Source organism: Bubalus bubalis, chromosome 18, assembly GCF_019923935.1.
Source record: "Bubalus bubalis isolate 160015118507 breed Murrah chromosome 18, NDDB_SH_1, whole genome shotgun sequence".
Classification (NCBI taxonomy): Eukaryota; Metazoa; Chordata; class Mammalia; order Artiodactyla; family Bovidae; genus Bubalus; species Bubalus bubalis.
Genome location: NC_059174.1, coordinates 35,483,300 through 35,499,439, shown reverse-complemented (window position 1 = coordinate 35,499,439; position 16,140 = coordinate 35,483,300). Strand labels below are relative to the sequence as shown.

The 16,140-nt window shown below is 41.3% G+C and overlaps 2 protein-coding genes across 7 annotated transcripts in view; both read right to left on the bottom strand.

Moving 5' to 3' along the window:
* CDH3 (cadherin 3) overlaps positions 1-16,140 on the bottom strand; it is a 117,180-nt gene that overhangs the window by 100,216 nt on the left and 824 nt on the right. The window contains exon 3 of the mRNA XM_025268932.3: positions 8,763-8,831. Coding sequence (XP_025124717.1) covers positions 8,763-8,831 — 69 coding nt within the window. The remainder of the gene's footprint in view (positions 1-8,762; positions 8,832-16,140) is intronic.
* Positions 10,602-16,140, bottom strand: part of ZFP90 (ZFP90 zinc finger protein) — a 29,528-nt gene continuing 23,989 nt past the window's right edge. For all 6 annotated transcript variants that reach the window (XM_044932096.2, XM_044932093.2, XM_025268934.3 and 3 more), the window contains one exon: positions 10,602-12,664. In XM_044932096.2, the coding sequence (XP_044788031.1) occupies positions 11,013-12,664 (1,652 nt within the window). In that variant the 3' untranslated portion in view covers positions 10,602-11,012. The remainder of the gene's footprint in view (positions 12,665-16,140) is intronic.

Below are 16,140 nucleotides of genomic sequence, written 5' to 3'. Positions count from 1 at the left end.
CACAGAGTCAGACACAACTGAAGTGACTTAGCAGCAGCAGCAGCTCTCAGGGCCTCTATCCGCAAGGGATGCACCTGAGGGGAGGCGATCTGGAGTACCTGGCAATAGGGCAGATCAGCGTCAGCAATGTTAAGACGCATCCAGGCATCCCTGCAACAAGCTCGCCTGGTGCAAGTTCTGCAGCCTCCAGGGCACCCTCTGCGATGCGACACCGCCCTCTGGTGGCCACAAGCATGCTTGCGGCGTCCGGGAAGGGAGACGGACAGGACCCTGCAGGACTAGCTCTCATTGGGACCCGCTTTGGGATAGTTCCCCACAAGGGCCGCGCCCCCGCAATCCCGACTTGTTCACCGGGGGACCAAACATTTTAAAGAACGCCAACTAAGAGCCGGCACAGGGCAAAGCGCTGTACAGATATTAGCTTAATCCTCACATAAATCCTAACAGGTAGCCTCATTTACGGAGAAGGCAATGGGATTTTCCAGGCAAGAGTACTGGAGTTGGGTGCCATTGCCTTCTCCTGCAGCAGCTTCATTTATGAGTTTGCTACAGGTCACTCAGAGAGCAAGTCTTCACTGTTTTTAGTTGTATAAAATATATTTGTCTCCATTTCTGAAAGATTTTGCTATATACAGAGTTCTAGGTTGACAGATTCTTTAAACACAATGAAGACTTCATTCCCCATTCATACATAGGGCTTCCACAGATGCTATTGGGAAGTCAGAAGTTAGTTTTTTTTTTTTCCTCTAATTGCTTATTTACGTTTTATATTACTACTTTTTCAGCATGATGTATCTGTTGTGGACTTACTTTTAGTTATCCTCTTTGAATTTCACTGGGTTTCCTGAATCTGTACCTTGGTATGTCTTTCATATACCTTTTTCTGTATTTTCCTTCTGGGAATCTGATTAAATCTATATTAATCTTTCTACCCAACAGCTTAAGGTATTTGTCTTCTGTACTTCTCTATGCACTAGCTTCTGAACAATTTATTCTCACCTATATTTCAGTTCATTAATTCTTCTTTTATATTCAATTTGCTGTCAAACGTATGGCTGTTTGAATTTTTTTTTTAATTAGCTTTTTTAAAAAAAATTTCCATTTGGTTATTTTCTCAAACCTGCTATGTCAATTTTTTAAGGTTTGCCTTCATAGATGTTTTCAACAGGGTCTTTTATCTCTTTAAAAATACTAAGAAAAAAATCAAGAAGTGCTATTTTATACCCTGTTAATCCCAATACCTGATGTGTTTGTGTCTGTATTTGTTGTCTATTATTTCTGCATGTTCTCTTTCACGATTTATTTCCTCGAGTGTCTGATTATCTTTGAGAATGTACTGGACGTTATTTGAAAAAGAAGGGTGTGTGTGAATACTTTAATGTCTGAGACGATAATATCTTTCTCTAAAGGATCATTTTCATTTGCTTTTATCAGGCAACTGAGCGCACCACTAGATCAGTTATAGGGTTTGAAGGCTGAGGATCTCTACACCTCCAAGACAAGCTGAATTTGGGAGACATGTCTATGCCACGGCTTATGTCCAGTTTAACATTTTCATGAGGGTGTCTCCATTTGGGGTCCCAGTTCAAATGTGGGGCGATTATTCAGAGTCCCAGCTTTCAACATATTTACACTTGTATCTCTTATACTGCAAGTCCACCAACCTTACAGCTGGGTTTCACAGGTGTCTCCTTCCACCAGCAAATGTCTTCAGGTAAAAGTAGCTTTGAGCATTGGGATTATGATTTAGTCTCTTGCTTCTCCTAGAGTTTGATCCTTAATTCTTCACTCTCCTCTTAGCTCTTTGGAATGCTTTTCTTTTTCAACGTTTTATTCAGTTGAAGTTATTTTCCATGGAAGAGTCGGCCCTAATTAAGTAGACTACCATTCCCACTAGTGTAACCCTTCACTCAACGCTACGTTATTCTCCCTCCAGCCTACCTGCACAGGACCCTTCCTGTCCCCAGGAAGGGAGCTGACTGGGAGAGAGAAGAGGAGATGGTGTTTCTGGTTTTATGGCTCTGTTTCAAAGTAGAAATTCACAGTTCCTCAGGAAAAGCCACACTTTTTCCAGAAAGTGGAGATAATACCTTAAATTTCTCCACTTACCTAGACTACCTCCTGTCATAGGGTAAGGGAGTTAGAGAAGGCAAGGTTTGGGAAAAGAACTAGACCGGCACTTTACAGGAACAGATCACCTTTAATGAGGCAAGAAGGGGCAACAGTATTAGTGAGCTGCTGCACTAACCCAAGAAAAGTGTAAGTATATATAGACATATATGTGGAAATCTACTGTCTTAAGGGGGCCAGCTCTTCTCCAAGGTTGTTCAGATTAGTTATCTCTTAATCTGCTGGGGCAAGGAATTCTGGAGATCGGCCAGAGGCTGGGCCTGGCTGGGAGCTGGGCATAATCAACCTTAACGTCCATTTTTTTTCTTCTGGTGAGAGTTCTTTGTTTTGCATAGAATGGTGGGGAGGATCCAGAGGGGAGTTTTAACTCCGGGCTATTTTGAGCGGTGTAACTTTCCTTCAGTATGATTCAACGTCTCCCAACTTATCCAGATCAGGTGACAGAGATGGCAGTTTCCGGCCCATGGGCAGAGCGCGGGAAAACAGGACAAGGTCCCGGCCTGGGGTGTTCTAGGCTAGCCATGGGACACGGGTGGTTGCTGGAGGCCACAGGAGGGTAGCCTGGCTCTGGGCAAATATCATGCGCGCGCCCAAGCTCTTGCCCTCTCCGCACTTTCTCAAAAGGGAATGAACACCAGACGGAGTGCAAACGTCCCCGCGCAGCTCGAAACTGAATGTGTCAGGCAGGGGTCAGACCCACGTTCCTCTCGCAAAGAGCGCCCCCGTCGGCGACGGAATACGTCAAACCGGAAGCAGAAGTGCTCCACCGCCAAGGCTTTCGGGAAATGTAGTCTCCAGCCGCGGGATGAGTCCCTGGCCGCTCCGTCCGTATGCGTGTGGCCGAATTTCGTGGACTACACTCCCAACCCAGAGCTGGTACAATGTTCCGGGGTGGAAATGGGCTCCCTTTCTTTTTTCTGGCCTCGCAGCATGCGCGATCATAGTTCCCCAACCAACACCAATGGAACCCGTGCCCCCTGCACTGTCTTCCTCACAGGGAGATGCGTGCTGGTTTGGGGGCTGCGTTCAGCTTCATCCCAGCCCACTGTATTCATTCATAGAGGAGTGGTCTACTTCAGTCCTCACCTCCAACCCCTCTCCAGGTGGGTCACACGCGAGTTTGGTGGGGTAGCCCCTGGGACACAGTCCAATGGCTCCTGCCCACCGTCTAACTTCTTTCCTTGGGTGAGCTCATGCACAGGATAAACACATGTCCCGGTGTGCCAGCACAATCCCAGCTTCCCATCTAGTTAGCTCCCCCTTGAAAATGAGCTCAATGGTCCTGGTTTAGTGGATCAATAACGAGTGAACACGCACTATATAGTCACCCTAACCCAAGATCCACTGAAATCCTGGTCTTCTAAACGCTGACGGCAAAGTAGTAGGAGAGAGCCGGCTCGTCTGATCCCCTGACACTCAGTTTCGAACTCCACCTACGAACAACACAAAGGCGGACCCTCAGAGGGCTTCACACTCAGTGGGTAGAGTTTACTCCAGCAGCACACCCCTCCCTTCAGAAATCTCCAGACTGTTGCAGGCACCTATCGGTGTTAGATTACTCCCCACCGCCTTACCACCAAATACACACGACATGAGTGCATGGCGAGCTCACCTAAGAACTGGGGGTAGTAGCCGCGTAGTGGGCCTGTGGTTTTGCTGAAGATAAAGACATAAGCTCCAGCGATTTCAGATGCCCCTAATATCTTTTGGTGCCTGATATACCTAGCACCATGCATGGGGAGGGATAGAGGCCTCACCCTATGACCAGAGGTACCATCTCCTCTGGATACGACTCTCTTCCGTGGTTACATGTCAGTGGGGCCCTAGGAGTGAGAGGCTGTGAATCTCCCACTTCCTAATGAATCCTGTGGGGAGCATGTGCCCAGTTCTTGTGGTGCCCTTTAGAAGGTAGGGGAACATGACATTTTTCATCTTTCAGACTTTAGCAGCAATTCTAAGCTAACAGAAAAATCCATGCCTAAACCCTGTGACAACTCATAACTTTTGAAAATGAATATTAAAATTTGAGAACTCGTAACTGCTAGTTCCTTAATGCACTTTTGTTTTAGTAAAACAAAAACCCCATTAATCATTACAGCTAAAAATTATCTGGTCGTACAAGAATAAAATACCATCTATGTTGGCTTCCATCTATGTTATCAGGTCCAAATTTCTTGGCTCCTTTATCCATTAAAATGTTTACCAAAAAAGTTTTTCCAAAATTATAAGGCTTTCACTAAAATTTGCTAGTAAAAATTAGCTCTTTCCTTCCACAAACACCTGCCAATAATCATTTATGCTGCTTATCTATAGGAAGCCCTCTGCTCCCCTGTCCTCCCTTTCTTTTAAATTATTCCCTCAAATGGCATTTCTAGAGAGTGGGAACTGCTGTACTTGATTTTGACAGTACCGAGACATCCCTTTCTTGGGCCTGGATCAACTTCCCATCCTTGGAAACATAACTGCCCATTATTCCTTTTCCTAAATCCTTCAGGCATGCTGAATAGGTCAGCAAAGGTTCATGGTACGAAGGGGGAACCAAGCTTGATTCCCCAGCTTGGTTGTGTGTGAGGAGGGACCAGATTAAGAGCAGGGAGGCAAACTAACTGTAAAAGAGTTTAAAATTCAGAGACACATATACAACAAATATGCATCACCTTCTTTTAACAAATATTTTGAGTTTTATTAAAAAAACAAAACTATAAAAGTTTGTCTGTCTTTATCCCTTCCCATCCCTTTCCCCTCTAACTCCAGAGGAAACCACCACTCTAAAGCTGATATTTTAATACTTTCCTACCTTTACTTCGCAAATTGATTTTTAAAAAGGTGATACGGACCTTTAATAAGCTTTATCACATTGTATATAATCCCTCTGTAACTTTATTTTCAATTGTTTTTGATGTTAGCCTTGTTAGTACATGTACATGCAGTCCAACCATTCATTAAACATTTGCATTATCTCCTATACTGTGGAAAGGGCACTGAGCAAGATATGTAAGTTGCTGTTCTCAACCATCAAGCTGTTCACCTATTTTTGTACTTTAAGAATGTTATGTTTCAATAAAATTTACAAGTAGATCATGAAAAACGCTGGACTGGAAGAAACACAAGCTGGAATCAAGATTGCCGGGAGAAATATCAATAACCTCAGATATGCAGATGACACCACCCTTATGGCAGAAAGAGAAGAGGAACTCAAAAGCCTCTTGATGAAGGTGAAAGTGGAAAGTGAAAAAGTTGGCTTAAAGCTCAACATTCAGAAAACGAAGATCATGGCATCCGGTCCCATCACTTCATGGCAAATAGATGGGGAAACAGTGGAAACAGTGTCAGACTTTATTTTTCTGGGCTCCAAAATCACTGCAGATGGTGACTGCAGCCATGAAATTAAAAGATGCTGACTCCTTGGAAGGAAAGTTATGACCAACCTAGACAGCATATTCAAAAGCAGAGACATTACTTTGCCGACAAAGGTCCATCTAGTCAAGGCTATGGTTTTTCCTGTGGTCATGTATGGATGTGAGAGTTGGACTGTGAAGAAGGCTGAGTGCCGAAGAATTGATGCTTTTGAACTGTGGTGTTGGAGAAGACTCTTGAGAGTCCCTTGGACTGCAAGGAGATCCAACCAGTCCATTCTGAAGGAGATTAGCCCTGGGATTTCTTTGGAAGGAATGATGCTAAAGCTGAAACTCCAGTACTTTGGCCACCTCATGCAAAGAGTCGACTCATTGGAAAAGACTCTGATGCTGGGAGGGATTGGGGGCAAGAGGAGAAGGGGATGACAGAGGATGAGATGGCTGGATGGCATCACTGACTTGATGGACATGAGTCTGAGTGAACTCCGGGAGTTGGTGATGGACAGGGAGGCCTGGCGTGCTGCGATTCATGGGGTCGCAAAGAGTCGGACACGACTGAGCGATTGATCTGATCTGATCTGATCTGATACCCCCCCAAAAATAGAAGGGCATATAAAAAGGAAGTAAAATATTTACTAGGTCAGGTGGTGCTAGGTATTGTAGAGAAAATGAAGCTGGGAAGGGAGATGGGAGTATGCCATGAAGGGGCACTGGTTTTCTACTATTATTATTTTTTGGCCACACCACACAGCTTGTGATATCTGAGTTCCCCTCAGCAGGGATTCAACCTGTACCTTCAGCAATAAAAACAGAGAGGCCTAACCATTGGACTGCCAGGAATTCTCACAAATTGCTATTTCGGTACAATAGTCAAGAAAGGGTTCACTGAATAAATACCTGCTGGAGGTGAGGAACCAAACCAAGTGATATCTAGGGGAAGAGGATTCCAGAAAGAGTGAAAAGCAACAAGATATGGCCATCCTCATAGATCCTGCAAGTTAGCAAACAGAACTTAATGAACCTTGGATGCGGGATGTGAAAGAAAGGAATCAAAAATGGTTACCCAGTTTAGGGCTTGAGCAACTGGGGTTACCTTTTCTCAGATGGGAGGTTTGAGGGAGGAACTTGATAAAAGATGAGATTGGGATGGGGAAATCGTGAGTTAGTTCATCTTTGGACATATTAAATTTGGAATGTCTGTTAGAAATCCAAGTGGAGAAGTCAAGTAGGCAGTTGGTTATGAGTATGGAATCTTGGAATGGAGATAAAATTTTCAAGTGAGTATTTAAAGCCTTCAGTCTGGATAAAAGCCCCAGTGAGTGGGACTGTAGAAAAAGAAAAGAGGTCCAAAGACAGAGCACTTTAAGTCCTATATCAAGAGCAAGGGAAGATACGGAACTTCCCTTATACTGCCAACAAAATACAAGTTCTCATTTTCCCCCTGCCAGACTTCAAACATTTTGCCAGCCTAATGAATATGAAATAATCTCTCACTGCTTTCTTTTGCAGTATTCTGATTTCAAGATAGAACATCTTTTCATTTTGAAAAGCCAATCTTCTTTGACTATCAACACATCTCCACTGTACTGTTAACAAGACTACATTAAGTACCTATTGTGTCCCTGGCATTGTGATAGCAAGGGAACAAAAAAAGTTAGCCAAATGATGTGGACTCTGCCTTCCTGGAACTCACCATCTACTTCAGGGTTGGGAGAAAAACCAATCAATCAAAAGTACAAATCATGGTAAAGTGAAGGACATCAACATAATCTATTAGAATTTAAAAGAAGGCCAATTTAGCCAGCAGTCATTAAAACCTTCCCTGATGTGACATCTGCATTTTTAAAAAAGGAATTAACTAGTTCAGTATCTATCAAAGCCCACTGTAGCTATAAAGACCTGAGCACTAGCATCAGTATACCTAATAACAGAATAATTGTTTTCTTATCCACCCTTGCACAGAGAAATGCAAGAGGCTTTGTAGGACATAATGCCTGCCCTGGGGCCTTTCCCCACACATACCCAGGCAGCAGGAGTGGAAGATTGGTTTTCTCCTGTTTCTCTTTTGTAATTTTGGGACTATTATTCCTGCACTATTATATCTAGTTCACTCTTATATGAGCCTCACACCATCTGGTTATACTTACCTATATATGCTGACACAGTAACCCCATTCTAGATATTTATCTCACTATGGGTATTTTAAGAAAAAAAATTCCATGGAAATAAAAAGGCAAGGGTGCTTCAAAAGGTATAAGTACTCAATGTCATTATTATAAAACCAATGCCCCAAACTACCCAAATATTATTGCAATAGTAGTGGATTTCTTAAGGGGATCATGACACTATGTAGCAACATGAAAACATTTATAAGGTTTTTTATTTAAGTATGATACAAGATTTTATCTACAGTACAGGCAAATACAAATAACTGATATATTAAGAGGTGAAGGTTGTGGGTGAATTGGGGGGACTTAATTTACTGAAATAGTCAAGAAAAACCTTCCAAGGTCCTTCATTTTGTTTCCACTTGGGTCTCTGATTTAAACTATCACCATATCCCTTCTTCCATTCACCCTCAAAAGCCTGTTATATGCAGCTCCTTGAACATAACATGGCTCTGAAGACACGATGAAGATTAGAGGTTAAGAGCTGTACTTTTGCAGCCAGGCAGTTCTGGGTTCCAAGTCTGATCTCTCTCTGGGTTTTTCTCCCCATTAGAAAACAAAGATATAATACATACACTGTTTCTTCAATGCAAGAAACAGAAATATAACACAAGGGGAATCATTCCACTGGTCATGGGAAACCCACTGAATCCCAGGAAAAGCTTTGGAAATTGAATCCAGTCCAGGGACTTTGGGAATGAGAAATGAGAATACCATCATGTCACCTCATCCTCCACAACAGCAGACCTGCTCTCTCTGGTAAGGAATCAGGTTCCAAGCAACTTTAGGCCTTCACCTTACCAGCCTAGCAACCTCAAATCAAAGTATCCTTGCTAAAGTCTGTTTTGAAAAAATTCTGTTCAAAGACTCTAATTGCCTCAACAGTCCCTGAAATTATCTTTGAGCTCCTGGATGTCCTGACTTGTGTTCTTGTGGTCAGTACAGTAGGGATTGTTACAAGAGGAAGAGGGAGGCAAAAGCTGAGCAAAGACAAGATACCACAAAACCTATTAGGGGAGCTGTTAGGATTAAATGAAATGATGGCTGTAAAGTACCTAGCAGTGTCTTTCAAGAAGTAAGCATTCAGTAAATGCTATTATTAACTCACCTGGATGTGATGAGTTTAGCAGTTAATCCCTCTTCCTTTGATGCATCACTCTTTAATCTTAGCCAAGTTCTGAAAATGGAAAAAGACAAACTGACTCCCATTCAACTAAGAAGGCTATTTATTGAAATAATACAATGATGTTCCAAGTATGTAATTCATATTGCCTAGAAAGCTCGGTGTTCGTAAATGCATGGTGTGTGGTTGCTGGGACTAGGCAATCCTCCATTCATGCATGCATCCTGGGCTCCCCCTGCCAATGACGATGTGCTGAGATTCAGGGACTGGTTGGATCTAGGCCAGACTCCACACACAAACCAGTGGTCTCCTTTAGGTATCCTGGAACCAAGTCTTTATAAACTTCCGTAACAGTTATGTTGCACTCAACTGGTTACAATTCATGCCATTCTTGCAAACAGTCCACTATGGGGATCCCCAAACAAAAGCAAAAAGAGTTTCTGATAGGCTTCCCAGATAAGAAGCCAATCAGTGGAGGAGGTTCTGAGTAGAATTACTGACAACATAGGCATGGTCTTGGCATTGTGTGTGCACAAAGGACTAAGTGGTGAACATCACAGAAAAGGTATTTTTGAACAGTACAAAAGTCTTGGGAGGACAGATCTGCTACAGAATAACCCATCGTGATTCACGTGTGATAAATGCACTGGGCTAGACATTCCACATTTCTGACCCCACACACATTTTTCCTGCAGAGGATTATGAAGGATGTTTCGGAGCTGCATCACGTTATCCAGGATGAGACAAAAAGGATAGCTCCTGCTACCTGGCATGCAGAGAAACCAGTAAGAAAGGATTACTATCAACACCAACCTTTACCACTCCTCCCCATGATTCATCATTAGGATGGAAAAATCTGCTTATCCTGGGGGCAGGGGCAGAGGCTCTTTCATGAAAAGTGTCAATTTCCACAGCTGCTCCCAAGTTTATCTGCACTACTGGTGCCAGTGAATGAACAAAGATTCTGGAAATTCCTTTAGCACAGCCCATGGGAGATTTTAAGGGATATTAATGACTAGAGTGGGCTCCTGACGTTTACCTCATGCTTTACTGATGGAAAAGCACCATAGAGCCAAAAATGTTAATTTTTTATGATGAAAATTTCCTTGGCACACAAAATGACCCGCTATATGCTGATTCCCTTAACTGATTTATAGGCAAATTTTATGGCAAGAGATAAATGGATTCATACTTTAGAGTAAAATTAAATTGGGGGATTTTTTTTTTCTCTATGGTTCTGTATTGTTTTCCCATTGATCAAATCAATATAGGAAGCTTGGTGCAGTGCTGTCCCATGGGAGGATCATGAAAAGCACAGCAGAAGACTTAATAAATTCTATGAAACTGACCATAGTTCCTGAAATATGATACTTGGGAAAAGGAAAGAAGTCATTAGTAGTTCTACTATTTACAACTTTGGTTGTAAGCTTCCAACAAGCTGCTTTAAATAAATATGACAAATTTGCATATGTCTTGCTGCCTCTTATATTCAACTCCTGAGTGCTTCTTAAATATTTGTGCATTGGATTTATTTTAAAACTTATTTTAAAGCCCTGAATTCCAAAATATCTTTTCAGTGGCAAGACCATGGGGCCAAAGATCCAGAAGACCTGCATTTTCCACCCAGCCTTACTGTTATAAACTGTATCAGGCTTGCAAACCACTTCAGATCTTTGGCTTTCAGTTTCATCTGTACAAGGAAGAGGCTGGACCAGCTGATTTAATTCTTTGAACGGTGAATTCCTGGAGGTGAAACTGGTTTCCATGGTAAATTTAATGTAAGAGCTGCAGTTGAATTCATTTGTCAAGCAATTTAAAAATGAGTTTTGGTCATCACTGTGGGAGTTTTATTTATTAAAAAAGGCTGTAAACACTGAGAGTTACAAATTAAATTGTTGAAAGTTGGTGATTCCCTGCATACATATATTCAAAAGCTTTACAAAGTCCAATATATAGGCATGTCATTTCTAACAGATTATATAAGACATCTGTAGTTGTTTTCACATGTATGTAATCAGATCTGAGAATGTGGCTTTTATTTAAAAAAAAAAACAACACTGCTAGTACAGAGATCTCTCAACACACAATGCACACAAGCATACACACCTGCACACATGTGTGCGTGCACACAAACACAATTCATTATATCCTCAAGCTTCCTCTCCAGTAAAAATCTTCTGATACTGAATAATATTTTAACTAAAGCTTTCTTCGTATTTCTTAATGTCAAGGGTCCTAGAGTTTATTTCGTGTATGAATTCTCATATGTTTAGTAAGAGCTGAGCTTCGACTGAAGTTTTTCCCACATTCCTTACAAGCATAGGGTTTTTCTCCGGTATGGATCCTCTGATGATCATGCAGATTGGTTTTCTTTCGGAAAGCTCGCCCACATTCATTACATTCATAGGGTTTTTCTCCAGTATGAGTTCTCTCATGCTGAATGAGGGATGAACTCTGACTGAAGGCTTTCCCACAGTCGATACATTCATAGGGTTTCTCTCCAGTGTGGGTTCTCTCATGTTGAGTCAGTGATGAGCGCCGACTGAAAGCTTCTCCACATTCATTACATTCATAGGGTTTTTCCCCAGTATGAATTCTGTGATGCTCTATGAAACTCGTACTCCTTTTGAAAGCTTTTCCACATACATTACATTGATAGGGTTTCTCACCAGGATGAGAAATAGGTTGTTGACTGAAGGCCTGTTCACAATCATAGGGGTTCTTGTCTCCAGTGTGGATCCTCTGATGGTCAGAGAAGTCTGCAATGTGACTGAAATCTTCCCCACAGGCATTGCAATGATAGGACTTCACTTCAGGGACATTGCTTTCATCCTGAGTAAGAGATGAGCTGTGCTTGAAATCTATGCTGTAGTTATTGCTTTGGTAAGGTTTGCCTCTCTTATGAATCCTCATGTGTTTGTAAAGGGATGGGCTCTGACCAAAAGCTCTCCCACATATGCTACATTCGAAAGGTTTCTCTCCTGTATGTGTCCTCTCATGTTGGACAAGAGAAGAACATCGACTGAAAGCTTTCCCACATTCCTTACATTGGAAGGGTTTCTCTCCACTATGTGTAACCTCATGCTGAGTGAGGGATGTGCCATGCCTAAACGACCTCCCACACAAATTACATCGATAAGGTTTTTCTCCTGTGTGAATTCTCTGGTGCTGAACGAGAGAGGAGCTGCGCTGGAAGGCTTTCCCACAAAGACTACACTGATAGGGTTTCTCTCCGGTATGAGCGTTCTCATGCTGACCTAGGGAGGAGCTATGCCTGAAGGCCTTCCCACACACATTACATTCAAAGGGTTTCTCTCCAGTGTGAATTCTCTGATGCTCAGTAAGTTGTGTCTTCCAGAGGAAGGTTTTCCCACAGTCAGTACATTCATGGTGCTTCTTTCCAGGATAAATTCCCTGATCTGTACTGTTGGGGAAAGCTCCATCTCCTTTATGAGTTTTCTCATGTTTAGTCAGAGATGATCTGTGAATAAATGCTTTTCTACATTTATTGCATTTATAAGGTTTCTTTTTTGCAAGGATATTATTCTGATTAAGTAAGTCTGAATTATGTCCCAAATTGCTCCCAAGTGTATCACATTCACTAGACCCTGGAGGAATGTTCAGTTGTGTAATCAGGTCTGTGTTCAATCTACAGTTTTCACCAAATGTATTTTGCTCACAAGTTTCCTCTGGTGTGATTATTTTCTTCTGGGTGGATGAATCTGGCCCCAGATGTCTCTTCCAGTTTTCCTTATGCCTTTCTAACTGGCCACTAAGGTCCCAAGCATCTTCTCCCGTGGTATGTGAGAGCTCATCTGTGCTAAGGGATACTTTAGATATACTCTGCTGCAGATGTGAAGATTTGGCTTCAGGCCTGGTCTTCCAGTCTGAAAGAAACCCAAAGTGCAAATATCCCCTATTCCCCTCTGTTAAAACAAACTGCTACAGTAGGAATGAAAAGACAGCAATTATATATCACTTTGTTTTGAAATTAGTCCAATAACTTCAAAAGAAGACCCTGAATGGAGAAAGGAGGAGTGGAGAGAGATGACAGAGCTATCATTGCAGAGCTATCATGAAGGATAAGTCCAGAATGAGAAAGCCCACATAGGGAGTAAGGGAACCAGTCAGCATGAGAGAGTTAGGCACAGATACAAACAGAATAGGATCATAGTCTTTCATGCAGAGTCCTATCTGCTATTCATGCCTCTTTGTCCATTTTACAAACTGCCATGGAATCTATCTTCCTAATACATTCATTTCATAATTTCTTTCAAGTCATTTCTGAAGCTTCAGATCTTCAAACCTTGCTGAGAAAATATGTAGCCAGTTAACTAACTGAAATGATTCTTTGACATAACTGGAGATAGAGGGCTATACTTCCCAAGCAGATAAAAAAGTAGTATTTCAAGAGGCAAATCATCCTTGCCCTTACAACTAGAGCTGTGGTTTTAGTCTATTTGAGTTCTGATTTTACATTAATCACCTCTCTTAACCAAAAACAATTTATTTTAATCTGCCTAAAAAATTGACCTTTAAACCTTTGTTTAACCTCTGAATACTAACAGCAGAAATTAATTACTGTCTAGGTTCTAAGAATGGTAATCTTTTAAAAACTAAGGGGAGGGAGGTTTCTGGAATGCTGGAGATGTTCCATATCAACAGAAGTTTGGGTTAGACAGGAGAATGCATTTGTCAAAGTCAAATAAATGGTGCTTATAAGAGGTGTAAATTTCACTGTAATGTTTTTTTTAATTAAAAAAAAAAAGAACTATGAACAAATACTGAACTCCAGTCAACTATATACATGCTGAAGTATACAGGGGTGAAATGTACTCATGTCTGCAACTCACTAGGAAATGCATCAAAAGAAAGACAGATTAACAGATGGATAAAGAGATATGTGATAAAGCAAATATAATAGGTTACTATATAACAACAGGTTAACAATTATAGCATCATGGTGGTAGTATACAGTGTTCACTGTATAATCTTTTCAACTTCTCAAATGTTTGAAAATTTTCATATAAACATTAAAAGGGGAAAAAAAAAAACCGTAACTAAAGAACCCTGAATTCCAAAATTCCTTACCCTGGAACAAGACTCAATTCTAAATTCCTGAAGACAGAGAATACTTTGCATTCCTTTTAGAATATTTCTTAGTGGGACATTCAAGAAATGTTTGGTGAAATTAATGAATGAGAAAGTTCTTTCCCCAGCAAGATTCCATAACAATCAATAATTTTCTGACTGCCTTCTATATGCTCTGCAACACAGAAGGAAGATATTTAGAAACATAATAAATAGACACTCCAGGAGCTTAAAAATCTAAGAATAAAAACAAGACAATCTTTTGATGACTTAAAAAAAAAAAACAATAGATGGCATGTAGTAAATTTGATTTTGTGTGGTAGAGATTATATAAATGGTATTTGTGACCAGGGAAGAAAGAAACAAGTATATTAGCTTATATTAGGTTTCATGAATGAAAGAGACCTTGACTTTATAGATGGCTTTGGACAGAGAAAAACTATTATCTAATGAGGGAAATTGTATGCTTCTTACAGAGAACATCGGAAAGTATGTAGGGGTGAAATGTACTCAGGTCTGTAACTTCAAAAAGAAATTCAGCCTAGTGGAGCTCTCTTTGGCAGGAATAGAAAGATATTACTGGAAGGTATGATGGGGACCTTTAAATCAAGGGAGTTTCTGCTTCCTATAATGAGGTAAAAGGTTCTTTCAGAGAATGGTAGTTTATGAGATAAAGCATTAAAATCCAACATGGTCCATGACGTGATGAATAAACAAAATGTGATATATCCATACAATGCAATATTACTCAGCAATACAAAGGAATGAAGTTCTGATACATGCTACAACATGAATGAACCTTAAGCTAAGTGAAAGAAGCCAATCACAAAGGGCTACATATTATGATTCCATTTATAGAAAATGTCCAGAATAGGCAAATCCATAGAGACAAAAAGTAGCTTAATGGTTGCCAGGAGCTGGGGGGAATGAGGAGTAGAAAGTGACTGCTGATGGGTATAAGATTTCTTTTTGGAGATATTGAACATGTTCTGCTTAATTAGATAGTGGTGATGGCTGCACAACTCTGTATTTATCCCAAAACAACCACTGAAATGTACACTTTTAAAGGGAGAATTTTATGGTATGTCAATTATACTTCAATTAAACTATGATTTTAAAAACCCAATATGGATTACAAAAAGATAGAGTGAGCAATTTCAACTGGGAATTATAGTAATCTAAATCTGAGGTGTGGTTTAAGATGTCACCAGTCCAATTTAAAACGCAGGAAAATCTAAGATATTTCTCAAAGGAGGAAAATAACTTGGATTGAAAGAAAAAGACTAGACTGACTGTGGTTTCTGGCCTGAGGGACTGGCAATCTGATAATTCCTGATGGGCAAGAGGAGATATGGGTAATAGGTAAGGTAGCAAAATGTGCTGACTGGGGATGCAAGATGATTAACTTAGACTTTACATCTTTAATAAGAACTCTGTGGGACTTGCATTGGAGGGGTCCTGTGGGAAGGGAAGAGGAAAAAAAAAAGTAACCAGGGTATAAGTAAGGACAATTCTGAGTCTATAGCACAGAATAAAGACTTGTGACTATCAGAAGGCAGGCACCCTTTTATAGAGAAGTAATATAGAATGGGCTTCCCAGGTAGCTCAGCTGATAAAGAATCCACCTGCAATGCAGGAGACACTGGTTTGATTCTTGGGTCTGGAGAGTTCCCCTGGAGAAAGGATAAGTTTACACACTCCAGTATTCTTGGACTTCCCTGGTGGCTCAGACAGTAAAGAATCTGCCATGCAATGTGGGATACCTGGGTTAGATCCCTGGGTTGGGAGGATGCCCTGGAGGAGGGCATGGAAACCCAGTATTCCATGGCATTCCAGTATTCTTGCCTGGAGAATCCCCATGAACAGAGGAGCCTGGAGGGCTATAGTCCATGGGTTAGGAAAGAGTCAGACATGACTGAGCAACTAAGGACAGTATAGAAAGAACGGAGAGGAAACCAGAAGGCAGGCTCCTAATCCTAAAGACAGATTCACTAGGAGGGAAAAGCAAGAAAAGCCAAAGACCTAAAGCCAAGAAGCACTGAACAAGTGGGGAAGTCAGGAGAGAAGGATACTCTAGGAGCTTTGGAGAGTAGAAATGAATCAGATGGGCAGGAGTGCAGGACAAGAGGAAGATAGCATTGGTCCCCAGACAGGTGGAACAGGAGTGCAGTCAGGGAAAGAAGTCTGGAGGGAGGGAGAATCAAGATTATGGGTATTCCTACAAGTCTGGGGCATTGACAGTGAAAGCAGCAAGATGAAACAAAGAGGAGAC